This window comes from Heterocephalus glaber, unplaced genomic scaffold (genome assembly GCF_053883595.1).
Source record: "Heterocephalus glaber isolate CG9 unplaced genomic scaffold, H.glaber_assembly_v1.0 deba00001472, whole genome shotgun sequence".
NCBI lineage: Eukaryota > Metazoa > Chordata > Mammalia > Rodentia > Bathyergidae > Heterocephalus > Heterocephalus glaber.
The window spans coordinates 81,488,600-81,506,578 of record NW_028258315.1 but is presented as its reverse complement, the minus strand read 5'-3'; the positions used below and the strand labels follow the sequence as shown (position 1 = coordinate 81,506,578).

General features: G+C 35.2%; 1 protein-coding gene across 1 annotated transcript; it reads right to left on the bottom strand.

Moving 5' to 3' along the window:
* Positions 1–10,704: 10,704 nt before the first annotated feature.
* Positions 10,705–11,181, bottom strand: LOC101699535 (small ubiquitin-related modifier 2-like). The gene is made up of 2 exons (XM_013065341.3): positions 11,035–11,181; positions 10,705–10,970 (listed from the first exon to the last, which is right to left on the bottom strand). Exons 1-2 carry the CDS (start codon positions 11,179–11,181, stop codon positions 10,902–10,904), a joined length of 216 nt encoding a protein of 71 aa, XP_012920795.1. The 3' UTR covers positions 10,705–10,901.
* Positions 11,182–17,979: the final 6,798 nt, after the last annotated feature.

Genomic DNA, 17,979 nt, shown 5'->3' with positions numbered 1-17,979 from the left:
ACTAGTAGCAGTCTTTGTAATAGCAAAAGTATGGATGCAAATACCTACCTAAAGTAGCATAGACCTAAAGCATATGGTCTATTCATATGGTAGATTAGATATGGAGCACTGTAAGATTTGAAGCATAGCAAAATGTGTCAATATGGATGAATCTCAGACACATAATACTGAGTGGAAAAAGTAAGTAACAGAAATTCACTGAGTAAATGCATATACCATACCTCTATTGGGTCAGAAACAGTTACATAATCTTTTTAAGGTAACACATTAGGCACTGTGAACACAATGCAAAAAAAAAATGGGAACAAATGAAAAGATTTCGATAATGACTACCCCTTAAAAAGAGACTCAAGGGGACGCGATCTGCAAGGAACACACAATATTTTTAAAATTTTATATTAAATGTTTTATTTAAAGGCTGTAAACATGAAAAAAGAACATAACACAGATTATGTTATGATGACCAAGGCAGTGTTCTACACGACAAAAATCAAAACAAATTTATGCAGTAAATATACCAGCGCTGAACACAGTATTGGAAATTTAACCCAAGATACATATGCATAAAATGATCTGATCACAGGGTTGTGCAAAATAAAATTCTTTTAGAATACCAGAATACCAACCGTTCTGACTATAAACTGACTTATTCTTCTGAAGAGTATTTTGAGACAATTTCTATATGACATGAAGAGAACCGACATAACACTTAAATGCTACAAAAATAGTTGAAAACATATTTGTAATGCAATTCTGTATAAAATATAGTTAACCTTATTAGTTAAAAAATTGAAAAACAAAAGACCACCATGAATAATGGTGAAAACCTCATCAAAGAAAAATGCTCATCATTCGGATACCATTGGCAGCAAACTGATGAGATTTTGTTGAGGGGAACAAGGAAGGTATCTAATGAAGTCATTCATGCAAAATTTGTTCAAAAATGTTGATAAAGTTGTAAATTTCTGCTTGAACCATCTTAAAATGTTATACCATGAACACACTTTCTACTATTTAACAGGAGGACAAAAGAATAAAAGAATATCTTAAAGAAAGTGTTTCTCAAAATGAGGTTCAAAAGCCTGAAAGAATTCTAATCTGGGCTCAGTAATAAACATGTTAAACAAACAACCTGGGTGATTATTCTATATTCTGAATGCCCTATGGAAAAGAGCAACACTTAAAAGCAAGATCATAAACATATTTCTGGCATGTTAGAATTCTCTATAAGTTATGTTGTGAATACTGCTTTTTGTTTTAAAACAAGTTCCAGCCATTAAAACAAATGTACATGCCTCTGAAATGAACATGTAAATGTCCCTAAAATTTTCCTTTGATGTTTTTGTTATATGAAGAAAAGACAATATATGATTACAAGCTTTGGAAAGGTAATAGTTCTCATGAAATGGGGCATCTAAAAATGGTTAAAAGATAATTTCTTAAATGTTTACTAATTTTAAATCATTCTAAATTTAAAACTAGATCATTAACTAAAATTAAGATGCTATTTAGCCTCCTTCCATTTTAGTATAATTTTTATGCCAAGGATTTGAAAGGTAACCATCATCATCTAAATGTAAATAAGTTATAATGGTACAATTGTAGTTTAATTTAATTTTAATTAATGATTTAATTTTAAATTTAGAACAATTTAAAATTTGTAAACATTTAATAAATTATCTTTTAAATATTTTTAGATGCCCCATTTCATAAGAACTATTACCTTTCCAAAGCTTATAGTTGTATATTATCTTTTCTTCATATAAAAAAGATACAAGTATATGTGTTTTTATTCAAAATTGTTGCTATTTTTTTGATTTTCCTCAAGACTGCATCAACTGAGCCCAAAAGGTACAGGAAATGTGGTTGGAGAGAAACTAGCATAGGTAAGATACTTTAATGAAAAGACAAATTGTTTTCTTGTATCATAAGTAAAAAGAAAAAATATTAGACATTATGTCTCACTCAACAAATGGAATGCATATAAAAGTGTGGTTAAGAAGTGATTGCCTCATTGTTATTTAAATCAGTTCATAAAAATCTAATCTATGAACAAAAAATTCCATATTCACTACTATAGACTATAAGAATCAAGTATTATGTCTAAATATAACTTCAAAACAATAAATTAAAATTAGGTTCCATACAATTCTGAAATGGTTAATTCTATCCAGGCTGGTAACAAGTTTTTCCAAGCATTAAACAGCAACATAAGCAAAATGCATAGTTGAAAAATGAGGATCAGGCCCATTCTTCTTCATACATTGTAAGACAATTGATATACTCAAAACCTCCAGTTCATATCCATCAAGCTCCCTCATGATGTCATTATCATCTAGGGTGAGCCGGGCATGTTCATTAGTAAGTTGAGGATCAAAGTTGTCCAAATTGAATCCCTCAGAGATATTTGGTTTAAAGGGAGGTACCACCTGCTTTCCCTCCGTCATGTCCCAGTCCACATTTTGAAAGAATGGATGCTCCTGAACATCAGCAAAGCCCCTGTGAGGATGGCAACCTAGTCGTTCTTTTGGGTCCCTGTTGAGAAAACTCTCCAGGACACGTGCAGCTTTAACAGACATACAACGAGGTACGAAAATGTCTCTTTCCAAAATTATTTGCAAGATATTATTGATTAAGTTTTCATAAGGGTTATCAGAGCTCTCATCAAGATGGAATTTAGGGTATCTGATCATCATCTCATACACCAGTACTCCAAGAGCCCACCAGTCCACACCAAAACCATAATCTTCCCCTCTTACAATTCTGGAGCCAGGTAATTAGGAGTGCCACAGAAAGTGCTGGTCATATCTCTTGGCTGTAAGCCTTCCTTACACAAGCAATAATCAATGAGTTTAATGTGCCCTTCTGTGTCAAGCAATACATTTTCCAGTTTTAAATTTCTGTAAAATATTCCTCGCTGATGAAGATAGTTGAATGCTAAACTGATTTCTGCAGAGTAAAACCTGACATGTTCTTCAGGAAGCATTCTTTTTTGGTGCACACGAAACAGTAGATCTCCTGCATTTACATAGTCTAGAACAAAGAACACTCTGCTTTCTGTCTGGAAGCAAGAATGCAGTCCAACAACAAAAGGACAATTGGATGCCTGCTGTAAAACCTGCTTCTCTGTCTGTACCCGATCAATTTTGACACACTCTTTTTTCACTGCTTTCATTGCATACATATGATCTGATTTTTTCAGCTGGACTAAGTACTTTCCCATAACTTCCTCTGCCAATCACTTAGAGCAAATCAAAGTCCTCAAGACCTAAACCAGATGAAGTTTTGGCACTTTCCCCAGTGTTCCCTGCTTCATTCTCTTCATCAATTTGTTCTAAACCCTCATGAGTTGAAAGGTTATGTGGGATCACTGTGTGTGCAGGGTCTGAAGTCATGGATGATGGGTCAACTGGCACCATGGGCTCTGATGGTAAAGAATGCTGCCCACATTCAATTGTGACAAGTTTGTGGCACTTCTTATGAACCAAGAGTTTACAGTTGGTGCACTTATATACCTGGCGGCCAAGTCCCCCTACCCGCTCTGTGTAGACAGCTCAGCAAGCCTGCCTGCTGAAGTGTTTGGCCTGAAAACCATGGCCATTTGCATAATACAGCTTTCTCCAGCAGCCTGCAGCTCTGTGGTGGATGGATTTCTCTTCTCCTCGACAAGGCACTTTAGGATGTTCTGGTGTACAAAGTGATGCCTGCATTAAGAGCTCAGAATCTTTCTTTAGCTCAGAAAGCCTAATGGCTTCTTCTAACTCCAACTGAGGTGGCTACTCAGTATACAGTCTCCTTCCTCCTCTACCCAGTGTGTGGTGAAAAGCTGTTTATTGTCCAAACACCACACATCTTGATCTTTGTCACACAGGCCCTCAAAGGAGCTGGAATTCTCAAGAGACCTTGTCATGATGTCTCTTCCCAAAATTAGGGCCGATCGGGTAGAGGTGCCGGTGGTGGAGGTGCCCGGGAAGAAGGGACCATAGATGGGTTGGATGCCCAAGAAAATGGGCAGGAAGGGCTCAGAGATTGAGTGTAGTCTGACTGGCTGCAGGAACCACACTGGCCAGAATTCTGCAAGGCTCTCTGTGAAGTTGTTTCCAATAGTGGCAGCCAGGCCTGGGTGGATGTACACCAGGCTTCTCTGAGTCTCTTGGGGGCCAGTGGCTGGGCCTTCAGTCTCCCTTCCTGGACTTTGACTCGCTAGGTTTTCTGTGCCTGGGTCTGGGGAGACCTGCCCAGAGCTACTGGGTGTTTCTGGGCCTGGTGATACTTGCCCCGTGCTCTTCCCAGTTTCTGTGCCATTGGTATTTGGGCTTAGGGGGCCTTCACTGGGATACCTTGAATTTGGTAGGTCACTGGTGGTCACTCCCGGGGGGACCTTCCCTGGGGTGTCTGTGACAGTTGCCAAGAAAGTGAAGTCACGTCTTGGGCTTCCATAACTGAAGTTCCCCCTGTGATATGAAAACCCTATGACCCATCTTTTTCTTCATAGTAAATAAATCAGTGGCTACTTATTTATTTTATTATTTTTACCTAAGTATGAATCTTTTTAACTATGTGTCATCTATCTGTTAGTTTTTTACTTTTGCATTTCTGGGGCTTGTACCCTTCATCTCCACAACAAACTACAGGCATATCCTTAGACTTTTTCTTTCAGATAGGCACTAAGAGTTTCCCTGTCACAAAATTGGTTAGGCTGGGCTCTACCTTGTAATCTTTTCATCTCAGCTGCCCAGAGTGTAGGGATTACGTCATACACCATCCTGCCTGATTAGTGTGCTATTTAGAAACAGCAAAACTAGGAAAACTTTTGGTGATATTAGGCATTGGTGACATTTTCACTTTTAAAATGTGTGCATTGACACTTTGCATGTGGTGGGCACAGGGCTGAGGGGTCTTTTCCATAAAAAGGAAGCCCTTTCTCTGAAGATGCAGTGCTGGGAATTTACACTAAGAGTTTTAGGATGCTTCTTTTCCCCAGGATTGATTATATCATCATTTCCATTTAATTAGGTAATACTGAAACTTTCTAGAAAATTCTGCAATAATTTGCCTTAAGAGATATGAATGTTTGTTTCAAACTGTAACTTCTAGGGAGGAGGTGTTGTATCCATAGCAGGTCATAGCTTTGAGGAGCACACAAATCAGTAATTATTCATTGTTAGCTAATGAACTCAACACCAAAGTGTAGCATTCGGTATGGTAACATACTGTTTCCCTGAAAATAAGACCTTACTGGAATAACCTAACTGGAACCAACCCTAGATGATTTTTACCATGATGCTGGCCAGTGTTATGTAGATTATACCTCACTATTCTCTTGGTCCATGGCTACTCTGTAATGGCAGGTAAAGCAAGGATAGACTAATTGGGGCTGTCTTTTTTCTCGTTAGGTCTTATTTTTGAGAAAACACAGTTCAATGAGGTGGGACAGCATGTGGTGACGGCATTGCAGAGTCTTTGTAAACCCTAGAAACCATCACCCCAGGGGTGATGATGAACACATACATATAGCATTTGAAGCTTTCCTTGCAGCCACTTGTAATCACTTCCTATCCACCAATCCCAGTGAGCTCATGGTTCTTGTGTCCCAAGTGGGTAATTGCATTTTCTAGGTGTGAGGAAGCTGTAATCATTCAACATGTAGTTCTTTTTGGTTTTTAAGAGCTTATACAATAAGTATAACTATGTTGATGAGAGAGAACAACATGAAAAAGCTGACTGTGGAGAAGGAGCAGCACTTCCCCCACATGAGAGAACCATTCTGTGATGGAGTAGTGGTGAATCACCCCCCAAAAGATCACAGCATGGGGCAACAGAGACGAAGACTAATCAATGGACCAGAGTCTGGTTGAAGATAGCACCTGGGATGAGAAGGGAAAACAAGGGCCCAAGGTTGTGGACATTAATTCCAACCACCTAATTGGATCCCCACCTTGTGATCTACAACCCACAGAGAAAAGAGAGCTGAACATGTTTCCCATCTACCAAAAGGAGCAGGACACACTTTGGCATGAATTGCAACCATAGTCTGGGGAGGAATAAATAGCCAGCCTTTAGTGTAAGTGAAGCACCTCAAAGACCCATAGGCCCTAAAGCTAGGCATAGGAAATCATCTGTCTGGATCCCCAAACTGCAGATCATGGAAAGAAACCACTCGTGGAATAACACAGTAATGTTTTCCTCAACTCAATTCTTTTTCATTTTTCCTATTTTTAATTACTTTTATTTTTTCCCTTTTTAAGGATTTAGGGTTTTTCTCTTACTTTCTCTTATTTTCATTTATTATTTGCCTTTTATATTTTTCTCTGCCAATTTTTTTCTCTTCCTTCTTTCATCTCTTGTTTTTGCTACTTATCTTTTTTCTTCTTTCTTTTGTTTGTTCATTCCAGTGACTGTTCTCTATCACTATTAATTTTCTTTTACTCCTTAAAAGGACCCCCGTTATACTTTCTTTCCTCCTCATATCCCATCAATTAACTTTTCAAATATTTTTACTTCCTCCACTTTTACTAGAATAACTACTAAGCTTTATGAATCTCTAGATAAATAGTTAACTTTACACTATTGCTAACTTTCCAGTATTGGTGTTGAGTAATACTGTGCTTTTCTTAGTAGAGGTAAAGTTTTCCCATTTAGTAGCTATTTAGTGTAGGTCAATAGTAGGAGGATATTTTGTTTATATTAGTGCTCATCCTGTAATTATATATCTTTTTCTATGGACAAGTCTAGTACGTTATTGGTCCTTAGATTTTACAATATTCAGTTTGTATTTAATGCTATAATTGATGCTGATTTTAATATTATACCAAAAGTGTTATAGCTGTTGCTATTAATTGGCTTTCTTGTGGGGCCAACATGTAGTTTGCTGAGGGGTCATTAACAATATTGTGCCACATTCTGGGAGGACTGGGTCCTGGGCCAAAATGCTGTAACCTCCCATCTCATGTAAATGGAGGCGGTTGGACCCTATAACAGAAGCAAAGGCGAGTAGTTAGTGACATCCAGAGGACACCACTCAAAAGTGGACATTAAGCAATGAGGTCTCCATACTAGAACAAAACACTTTCCACTACAATAATCCCACAAGCTTCAATGTAAAACAAACAAACAAAAATAGTAACATGCAAAGACAAGGCAACAAATGCCTCCAAAAACTTCCAACTTCCCCAAATCTGATTCATGTGACATCAAAGGGAGGAAATCAAAGCTTCACACCCAAATTATTTGAAATGATATCAGAGGATATAGCAAAATAGTCCAATATGGCAATTGGCAAGATCACAGAAGATACAAGTAACAAGATATTGGCCCAATTAAACAAAATAATAACTAATAGAAAAGATAGAAGATAGAAATAGAAAAACTAATAGAAAGACAAGAGCTAAGCAAAATATTGCAGAACTTGCATGATCAACACAGAAAAGAATTAGAGTTCATAAAAGGACTTCTAACAGAAATTTAGGGGATTACAAATTATATTGAAAGTAATGTTGGAAGTGACCCATGTGAAGACAGTCTCAGGACTAGCAGAAGAGCTGTTGTCAGTGACTAATTAATGAGAGACATCTTAAAAACAACAAAAGGCCATGAAAATTGGATCCAACAAGTCCTAGATAATCCAAGAAAAACTAACCTGAGGTTAATTGGAATAAATAAAAAAATCAAAAGATAGCATTAAGGGCATAAAAACCCTGTTTACTGAAGTAATAGCTGACAACTTTTTTCTAAAGAGGATAAAATAATTTAATATATAAATAAGTGAGGGATATAAAACCTCAAATAGCCACAATCAGAAAAGAACTTCCCTATAACACATCATAGTTAAAATCTCAGAAGTCCAAAATAAGAATAAAATCTTAAAAGCAGTTAGAGAAAAACAAAAATTCACTTATAAAGGAAATCCAATTAGAATTGCATCAGACTTCTCATAAACCTTAAAGGCCAGAAGAGCTTGGAGTAAAGTGTTTCAAGCTCTAAAAGAATATAATTTTCAACCCAGGCTGGTCTCTTCTGCAGAAGTATCTCTCAAAATTCAATTAGAAAGAAGATACTTTCATGATAAAGAGCACTAACGAAATTCCTGACCAGCAACCTAGCACTCCACAAAATTTAGTTTTTCACAGAAGAAGTAAAAATGACCAATAAATATGTGAAAAAATGTTCAACATTGTTGACCTTTAGAGAAATGCAAATGAAAACAACACTGAGATTCCATCTTACCCCAAAAAGTATGGTCATCATCAAGAAGTCAAATAATAACAAACGTTGGAGAGGCTGCAGGGCAAAAGGAACCCTTCTACACTATTAGTAGGAATATAAACTAGTACAAGCACTATAAAATCAATATGAAGATTTCTCAAAAAACTAAAACTAGAAATTTTCTTGACCCAGCTATTCCGCTTCTAGGTATCTTCCCGAAAGTTAAAGGCATCATATTACAGAGATAGATGCATACCATTTTTATAGCAACACAATTCATAATAGCTAAATCTTGGAAGTGATCCATACATCCATCAACAAATGAACAGATAAAGAAAATGTGATATGTTCATACCATGCTGTACTATGTGCCATAAAGAAAGATAAACTTCAGTCATTTGTAGGAGAATGGATGCACCTTGAGACCATAATGTTAAGTGAAATAAATCAGACATACAAACTTAAATATCACATGGTTTCTCTTACATCAGATGCCTAGAGTAAAAATAAAGAGCAAAATAAAAGATAAATAATAGAAAGTAGGGAGATAGATCATTCTCAAAGGGGAAGGAGTTCATGAGATAGAGGGTAGGGAGAGGGAGGGAAGGGATAATGGATGAAAAAAAGGAACTGTGATGTGTTATGTAGAAATACCAACTCCACACAAGGAATGTAAACATTATGTACTGTGAACATGTACAAAAAATAGAAAAAGAATAGGAACAAGAAATGAGAGGAGGGAAAGTGAATTTAAAAAAGGGAATCAAGATGTGTTATGTACATGTACCAACTTTGCACAAGGAATGTAAACGTTATGTACTATACACATGTACTAATAAGCAAAAATTAAACATTAAAAAAGACTAGAGAGAATTTTTCATTTTTTGAATCACCTACAATCATAACATAGTGCTTTGCCCATAGAAAGGGCACAATATATATTTTCTGATTTTGCTTGGAAACTATATTTATATATTGAACCAGTATGATTCTGTTTAGTCTCATAATGCAGATTATAAATTTTAAGTAAGAATGCATTCTTTGATTGCAGTCCTTAGCTCAGAGAGGTTGATCCCTTGAATCTTGCTCTGTTAGAAAATGCAGACTAAGAGGATGGCAACTGAGTATCATGTACTGATGGTTCTAATAAAAAAATCTTTGACTAAAAAGCAAAGAACAAGAAAAATGAAGACTGAATCAAATGATGGTTACTGGGAACCATTAGAAAAAGCATGTGGATTTTTAAAAAGGTGTCTTTCCTGTTGAAAACAAACAAACATACAGAACATCAAACTCACATTTTTTAGGCAACCAGGAAAGGGAATAATTCTTTAGTGACACAATTTATGAAATAAGACCCATAAAGTAATGTAAACCACCAAAGGTGGAAATTGATATTATCTTTATAATTCTATGCATTAAATCATGTGATGTGCTCTGTACTACTAAAGACAAAAGTTGGGAAAAGAAAATAAGAAATTGTAAACTTTGAAAATTCATTGACACTAACCAGGCAATAAAACACTAAGACACTATTTACAATGTGGAGACAATTCTTAGGGAAATAATTCTAAATATGTATATTTTAAGGATGATTTAAAAGTTTTTCAAAAGTGATTTTGACAATATATAATTTGTATCTGGTATGTCAAATTTAGAATAAAAAATTTCATTGAAAGATAATTTTCATGAAAGGGTAAAATCATGAATTTTATATAGATATTAAAATTAACATGTTAAAGATTGTGTGAATTTAACTCAGTGTGGGTACTGAGTTTATATAACTCATTCAATGGGGAGTCCAAAGAATAGATGTATTTATAGATCAGAAAAATTGAAAAAACTGCAAATGGAGGCAAATCTGATTTTACTATAGGAATGGGGTAATGGGGAGAGAGAGAATACAGGTGTATAACTATGGAGAAGAATTCCTTTTCACTGAAGTTGAGTAATTCACAATTTGTAGAATTATCAAACAACACCCTCACAATCAAAATCAGATAATGCAGAAAAGTATGCTTTAGATAAGGTGTAGTTTACCCTGAAGCACACATTTTCCACAGTGCTGCAGTGTGAAAAGACTTGTAGCTTTTTTTTTTTCATTTTAAACAAGAAGTTTATTTAAACAACAAGACACTTGACTTAAAGGGAAAACTATCTAGGATTCTTTTTCTTTCAAAGAGTAATTTACTCCTACATAAAGACAGATTGCCCTACATGTAACAGCTACGTACAAAAAAGTTATAAAATTGTCCTTGGTTTTACAATGATAAATGAAAAACATTAAAATTCTCCAATCAAACAAGGTATGCAAGGATTTTTATGTTGTCTTTTCTGTTAAAACAGTGAGAGCAAAATAACTTACTGGAATATAAAGATAAGAGCTGATGAGCATGCCATTAATGGAGAGAGGGAATTATTTTCACAGAACCAGTATCTCCCCATCCCGTCTGCATCTGATGTCAATCAAAACATATTGTTGGCCATTTAGTTAAAAAAAATGCAATATGCTTGTGCACATACACCAGATACTTTATGTACAATAAAGGAATGGGGAAGGGGTAAATGAAAGAATAGAGAAAACTATACTATAGTAGTCAGGATGTGGTGGAACCAAATTGCAGTTTTCTAATTGAGAGTGTATTCTTGGTCTGTAAGAACAGAGTTCTGGAGTAGAGTTGTTGCAGGTTCCCTTTTTAGTAGACACCTCCTGTCTGCTGCTGGAACACATCAATTGTATCTTCATCCTCCATTTCCAACTGTGCAGGTGTGTCTGTTTCATTGATTGGCTGTCCATCAAATCAGAATCTGATCTGCCTCATCCTGTCATTCACAATAGGCTTTCATTAGTTTACTAAGTGGTGTATGCCTCTTAATCTTAAATTGCACCACAGAACCATCCTGCCCTGCCACCTTCAAATTAATATGATCGTTGTTCTCAGTCTTGACTCCTTTCTTGGGCTTTTCATTGGCCATAGTGAGCGCCCGAGTCTTCTCAGCTGGCGTTTCACAAAAGAGGTACCAGGTCCACACCAAACGAGCACACAAGCAGCTCCAGGAGCAGCAGAAGGAGGCGGCAGCGGTGGCCAAGGGAGCAAGACTTGTAGTTTTAAATGCTATTTAAATAAAATTTCCATGGCTAGAGATTTTCAGTAGCCAATTATACACCTTTTATCTGCAGCATGGTTGTCATAAAACATTAGGGTTAAATAAAGGTGCCAGCAAATGTGAAAAGAAGATACACCAATGACTGGGCGAGAGCACAGGATGACAGCATAGGTGTTAAGGATAAGATTTACTTATACAATTTTCCTGATACTGGTTAGGTTTCATTTTTCTTTTCTTTCCTTTGGATTATTGGGTACCCTTAAGATTGCCTGTACTTTATTCTCCTCAGTTCCTCTTTGAAGATGGATATTTGAGTTAAAGTTTTTGGGCAACTGAAATAAATTATACACAAAAATATTTTATAAATAGAAAAATGCTAAATAAGTGTAAAAGGCTAATATATTATCATAATGAATATCATTTATTATTTAATTTTCTTTCTTGTGGCCTTTCATTGCACTTAAAAAGCTCAAATTCTAAGCTTAGATGAAGTAAATTGATTGCAAAAGTGGCCCAGCAATTCCTCCCAACCCTGTCCACAAAATCCTTTGTAAGAAGCATTTCTTACTCTTAACTACCAGTAGGGAGTCTATTCTCTTTCTTCTCAAATCTTAGCTGGCCTTGTAACTTACCTTAAGGTGATATAGCCAAACTGATACCATGTAACTTCTAGCCTAGGCTCTGCAGCTTCTCCTCTTGCTCTGTTGGAAGTCTTTAACCATGTGAGGCAGCCATCCTTGCTCACTAGGCCTAAGACCTCACTGACAGACACCATCAGATGTATGAATGGACTCACCTTTGACTTGTTTTGAGACCTCGCTGGGTGTAGTAGGATGAATGACACCGGGTAAATTCAAGAGAAATATTGCTCAGCTGAGTACATCTTCAACTGCTGAGCAAATAACTAGTTGTTGTTTTAAGTTACTAATTTAGGGGTCTTTTGTCTGACAAAAATAGGTAACAAAAACTTGTGTTCAAAGTTGGACATAATTTAACCCCTGCCTATCACTCCAAACTCATTCTCTGCCATTTTTTTCTTGTTATATTAGGTTCCACTCACATCAGATTACTTAAATACAGATTTCATATTTGTTGCTCTTAATTTGCTCTTTCCCTATGTTGCCTCAAACTCCCGCATTCTTATTCATAATTTATATTATAATCTAAATATCACTTTTTCAAAAGCCCTTTATTAAGCCAAAGGTAGATAGAGTTTCTTATAGTTCTTTTGGTAAATACTAAGAGACCTCATACTACACCATTTATTTTCACTATAGCTCTTATCACAATCACAATAATCAACCTTTAAAACATTTTCCTTTTTCAATAAATTCTATAAGGGCAAGATCTCAATTATCTTATTGACTGCTGCAAATACAGCTAATTGCAACTAATACAATGCCTGCAGCCCAATGGGTTTTTTGCAGGTATAAATATTTGTTGAATAAGTAAATACGTCATAAGTATTTTCCAAATAAATGTTTATTATAATAATTATCATTATGTTTTGTCTCCTAAGAATTGATTTCCAATTCTAAGTAAATTCATTGTGTCATGTATTGTGCAGTTCTATAAAGTCAATGATTAAACAACTGTCGAGAAAATTTATATTTATGTTTATTTTAGGCTATTTAATTGACAAAGATTATTTATATTCAAAGTATACAACATTATGATTGGATACATATATTCATTATGTAATAATTACTGCAGTCAAATTAATTAATACTTCCATCATCATTCATGCTGAACATGAGATCCTCAGAATTTGTCATTTTGAGGCTTAGGTTTGTGCTCTGTGATCAGTATCACCATGGTTTCTGTACCCATCAGTTCCCTAATAACTGCTGGATCTACTCTCTGATTCTGTGTGACTTTTTGAGATTCCACTGATAGGTGAGATCATTAAATATTTGTCTTTATCTGATTAAGTATTTATCTGATTTATTTCACCTAGAATAATGTCATTCAAGTTCATACACATAGTTGCAAATGACAAGATTTCCACCTTATTATGGCTGAATAATATTCCATTGTATAAATGCACCATGTATTTTTTAATCATTCATCCATCAATGGATGCTTATGTTGTTTCCATATCTTATCTATTGTGAATAGTACTGCAGAAAACAAGAAGGTACAGATGTCTCTTCAAGATGCTTATTTCATTTCCTTTGGAAATATAACCAATAGTAGGATTATTGTATCATATAATAATTCTATTTTTAATTTTTTGAGGAATCTTTGTACTGTTTTTCCATAGTAGCTATACCAATTTTAATTTCCAACAACAGTATGCTAAAGTTCCCTTTTCTCCAGATCCTGACAACACATGTTACCTTGCCAAAGGCCATACCTCATTGTGGTTTTGATTTGCACTTCTGTGCTGTTAAGTGATGTTGAGCACCTTTTCATAATCTGTTGGCTATTTGTGTGTCTTCTTAAGAAAATGTTTATTCAGATCAGGCCATATGATTATTTTTAAATCAGGTAGTTGTGGGTTTTTTTGCAATTGAGTTGTGTGAGTTTCTTATCTGCTTTGGATATTAACCTCTTATATATGATTTAGAAATATTTTCTCCCTTTCCATATGCTGTTGTTTCTTTTGCTGCACAGAGGGTTTTTGGTTTGATATAAACCCACTTGTTGCTTTTGCTTTTCATGTCATATTAGAAAACTCATTCCCAAGATCAATGTCAAGGAAATTTTTTTGTTTTCTTCTAGAACTTTTATTGTTTCAGATTGTACATTTAAATCTTTAATCTGTTTTGAATTATTTTTTGTACAGAGTGTAAAATAAGGATTTAGTTTTATACTTTTTGTATGTGAATGTCCAGTTTCTCCAACATTTTAAATTAAAGATTCATTCCTTTTCCATTGTGCATCTTTGGCATTCTTCTTAAATACCAATTGCTTATATGTATGTAGCTTTATTTCTGAGCCCTCTGTTCTGTTCATTATTTGTACATGTCTGTTTTATGAGAGTAACATAGTGATTTGATTACTATTAGTTTGTAATAGAGTTTGAAATCAGGGCCTGTGATGCCTGTAAATTTGTTACTCTTTATCAAAACTGCTTTTCCAATTTGTGGTTCTTTATTGTTTTATACAATTTTTAGGATTGATTTTTTATTCTTGTGAATAATGTAATTGGAATTTATAATAGATATTAAATCTGCAGAATGTTTTGATAGTAGAGATTTTTAAATTTTTTGTTTAAATAAAAATTGAATATATTAAAAGACACATTGCTTTCTCCCTAAAAGTCTTCCTAATCTCCCTAAAAATGCTCCCTATCACTTGAAACAGTATGAAGATTTTAACAATATTTAGTTCTTCCAACATATGAGAATGGGATCACTCCATTTATTTGTGTCTTCTACAGTTTCTTTCATGAGTATCTTATAGATTTTAGTGTACTGATTTTTCACCTCAATTAAATTTCTTTTATTTTGTGATCATATTTTAAATGGGATCATTTTCTTACTTTTTCAACTAATTCATTGTTCAGATATAGAAATACAACTAATTATTATGTAGTGATTTTTCTATCTTGCAGATTTTCTGAGTTGATTTCTCAATTCTAACAGGTTTTTTTGAGGAATTTAAAAGGCATTCTATATATAAAATTGTGCCGTTTTTAATCTACAAGGAATTGGTGGCTCTATACTATTGGTCATTTAATAGAGAAAACTAGAAAGATTTTTGAGAGGTAGTCACAGTATTAAAGGTGATAGAATATAATTTGGAAGAGAAATAATATAGTTTTTTTAAAAAGGAAATGACTATCATCATGAATAATTTTTAAGACACAAATCTTAGGAAGAGGTTATTATGTAGGACCTGTATCCGGAATGCTGAGATATACTTAAACAGCTTTATTTTCTTGAGTGTTACATGGCACATTACATTGTCAAGATGTGTGGCCATGCCTAAAATTCTGTCTGTGTGTAAGTGAAATGGGTGCATAAGCTGAACCCCATGACCTGCAAGGATCCAGTGAATTACCAAAGCAGCAGAGTATTATCGCTGTTCAGGAGGATTGGTGAATTTGTGGTTTTTTGATTCTGCTACTTACCATTTTACAGAAAAGAATGGAAAATTTGGCTTTTCCTTAGGCATGGTCCTTAACAGGCTTAAATAATGACAAGATTTTTAAAACTCCACAAGAATGAAGAAAATCTTGTCCTGTCTCTTGAGGTCTGCGTTAATGCTGTGGGTAAGTCATTCAAGTTTTCCCGTTCATGATTTATTTCCCATCTGTAGACAATTGTGTTATGACTAAGATCACTTCTGTCCATAGCAGCTACAGATTTTTTTTTTTTGGTACCGGGGATCAAACTCCGGTCCTTTCACTTGTGCAGCAGGCGGCAAAACCACTGAGCTAAATCCCCGGCCCCTAGCTATAGATTTTTAAACGTATTGCTTTGTGTGACAACTAAGCTTAACTGTCAATTTGATTGGGAGGCACCTATGGGTAAAGCATATCTCTGTGTATGTCTGGGTGGGTTATGGAGGCCTGGCCTTGGGTGCTATTCTGGACTCTGACCTCTTCCTCTCTGGCATTATTCCTCTTCTCTGATTCCCAGATACCATGAAGTAATTAGCTTTGCCCTACTAAGCCTTCTGCCATGATGTTCATGGCTTGAAGCCAGTTAACCATGGACTGACTTGTGAGCCAAATACATGTCTCTTAAATTATGGGTCTCAGATATTTTATATAACAGCAGGAAAGCTAGTACTCCTTGGATTGTCTGTAACATCTTCATCCAGTTGGTGTGGGGTGAGGTGTTAGAATGCAGACTCAGACTGCTAGGTAGATTTAACAAAGGATGGTAGAAATAGGATGGGAGATTGGAATTCAGGCATTTGTATTAAAAAATTCACCGGATGATTCAAATATTCCTTATGTTCTCAAGATTTTCTTTGCTATGTCCCAATGTTATATATGAGGACAGGTAATTTTTACACAGATTTGAGAAATTTTATATGATAAGAATACTGCCACTTTTTAAACACTAGAAGAGACTGTATTCATTTGTTATGACTTTTTCATCAGTTACTATAGTTGAAATCGTTACAAGCTATACCCTACTCATATAATTTTTGTTAGGTTTAGATCTTAGAGGACTTAAATTCTTACAACCACTTAAACAGCACCAACACCGTCAAAAGAAATAGCAAATTGAAGTCAGTACTCTAACATCCACATTAGTTTGGGACTTTTATTCTCTCCTCTAGCCTCTGATCAGATATTATGGAAAGAAGACCTTCACTGAAACACACAATGAGATGAAATGAACTAGTTATATTCTTGGTGTGAAACATTCATTATGATAGGTGTTTATGTATATCTATAGATCTTGATATGATATTCACCCATATAAAATTTATGTAGTGATGCTTGGATTGCCCCTGAAATTATAATCACATTTCTGGACTGCTCTGTGTTGCTTTTAATTTGAATTTATGGGTATAAAATATGTGCTAAGGAAGTTGAGTTCTGGCTCCTCAGGAGAAGACTGTAAAAAACATTTTGATATATGAAGCACTTTAAATTAAAGTCTCCTAAACATTCCTGTGAGGTGAGCAACATAGCCATAACCACCCACACACAACCAAAGAAAGAAAGTGACAATAGATTTGTCCACTTTGATCCCTTGATATAGTAGAACTAAACTTGAAATTATTTCCAAGTCTTTCCAGTTCTGAACCCAGTGCTCCTTCTTCTACACCCTGTTCATTCCACAGTCCAGAACTTTTTGCATTTTTTTCTCTGAAGTCTTCTTTTAAAAAGTCTGTGTACTCAGAATGAAAGAAGAAAAAATAGATTATACTTATTTTACTCATAAAGTCTTATTATTTTATTCATAAGTCTTATTCCTGCCCATTTTGATGGCTACTGTACTGACTGCTTTCTATGAAATTACTAGTAGAAAGTAGGCTGCAGCTGAACTGTTCATGAAATCTCAGGGAGATGGAATGACATAGGAGATCTGCCTTTACTCAGGAATGATACCAATTCTGCCACAGAAAGTAGCAAGTAGCTCTACAGTTTGTCCTCTATTCTCCATACCTTCTGCTACTTCTTCAAAAGAGGTTCTGTTCAGTTTTCATCTGAGACATAGTAGGTACTAAGAAAAAATGTATTAAAAGAAGAGATGCTTGAACTACAGGTAATATCTCCTATTCAATTTTTGTCCCCTTCCTTTTGAAAAAGTCTTGGGATTAGCAATACCAGGACTCAAACCACAGTTAGAGGAGTGTGGAGTACACACTTAAAATCACTTAATCACTCCACTATGCTATTCCCTGACCATTAGTCCCTTTTAGAGTGCACGTAATGGACTTTTGCAGGATCAGCAAGGGGCTCTGTAGCACTTTAGAATTATTTGTAAAATTCAACTGTTTACAATCTTTTTACTCCATTTGGCTATGAGATTGAAATTTCCTAGGGAAGATGACCATAGTTAATGTTTTTAGTGAACTCTTAGCATTCCCAGATTACTAAACTGCTTCTTATTTTGTTTAGATCATGAGTTCACAAAGAGGGACTTTTGAGAGTTGAAGATTCGACTCTAAGGGTGGTAGCAAACCCCAGGGTGGGACATGACTTGCCAATCTGTCTGTACCTGGGGCTCTTTCAGAAGCTTTTCAATGGCTCCT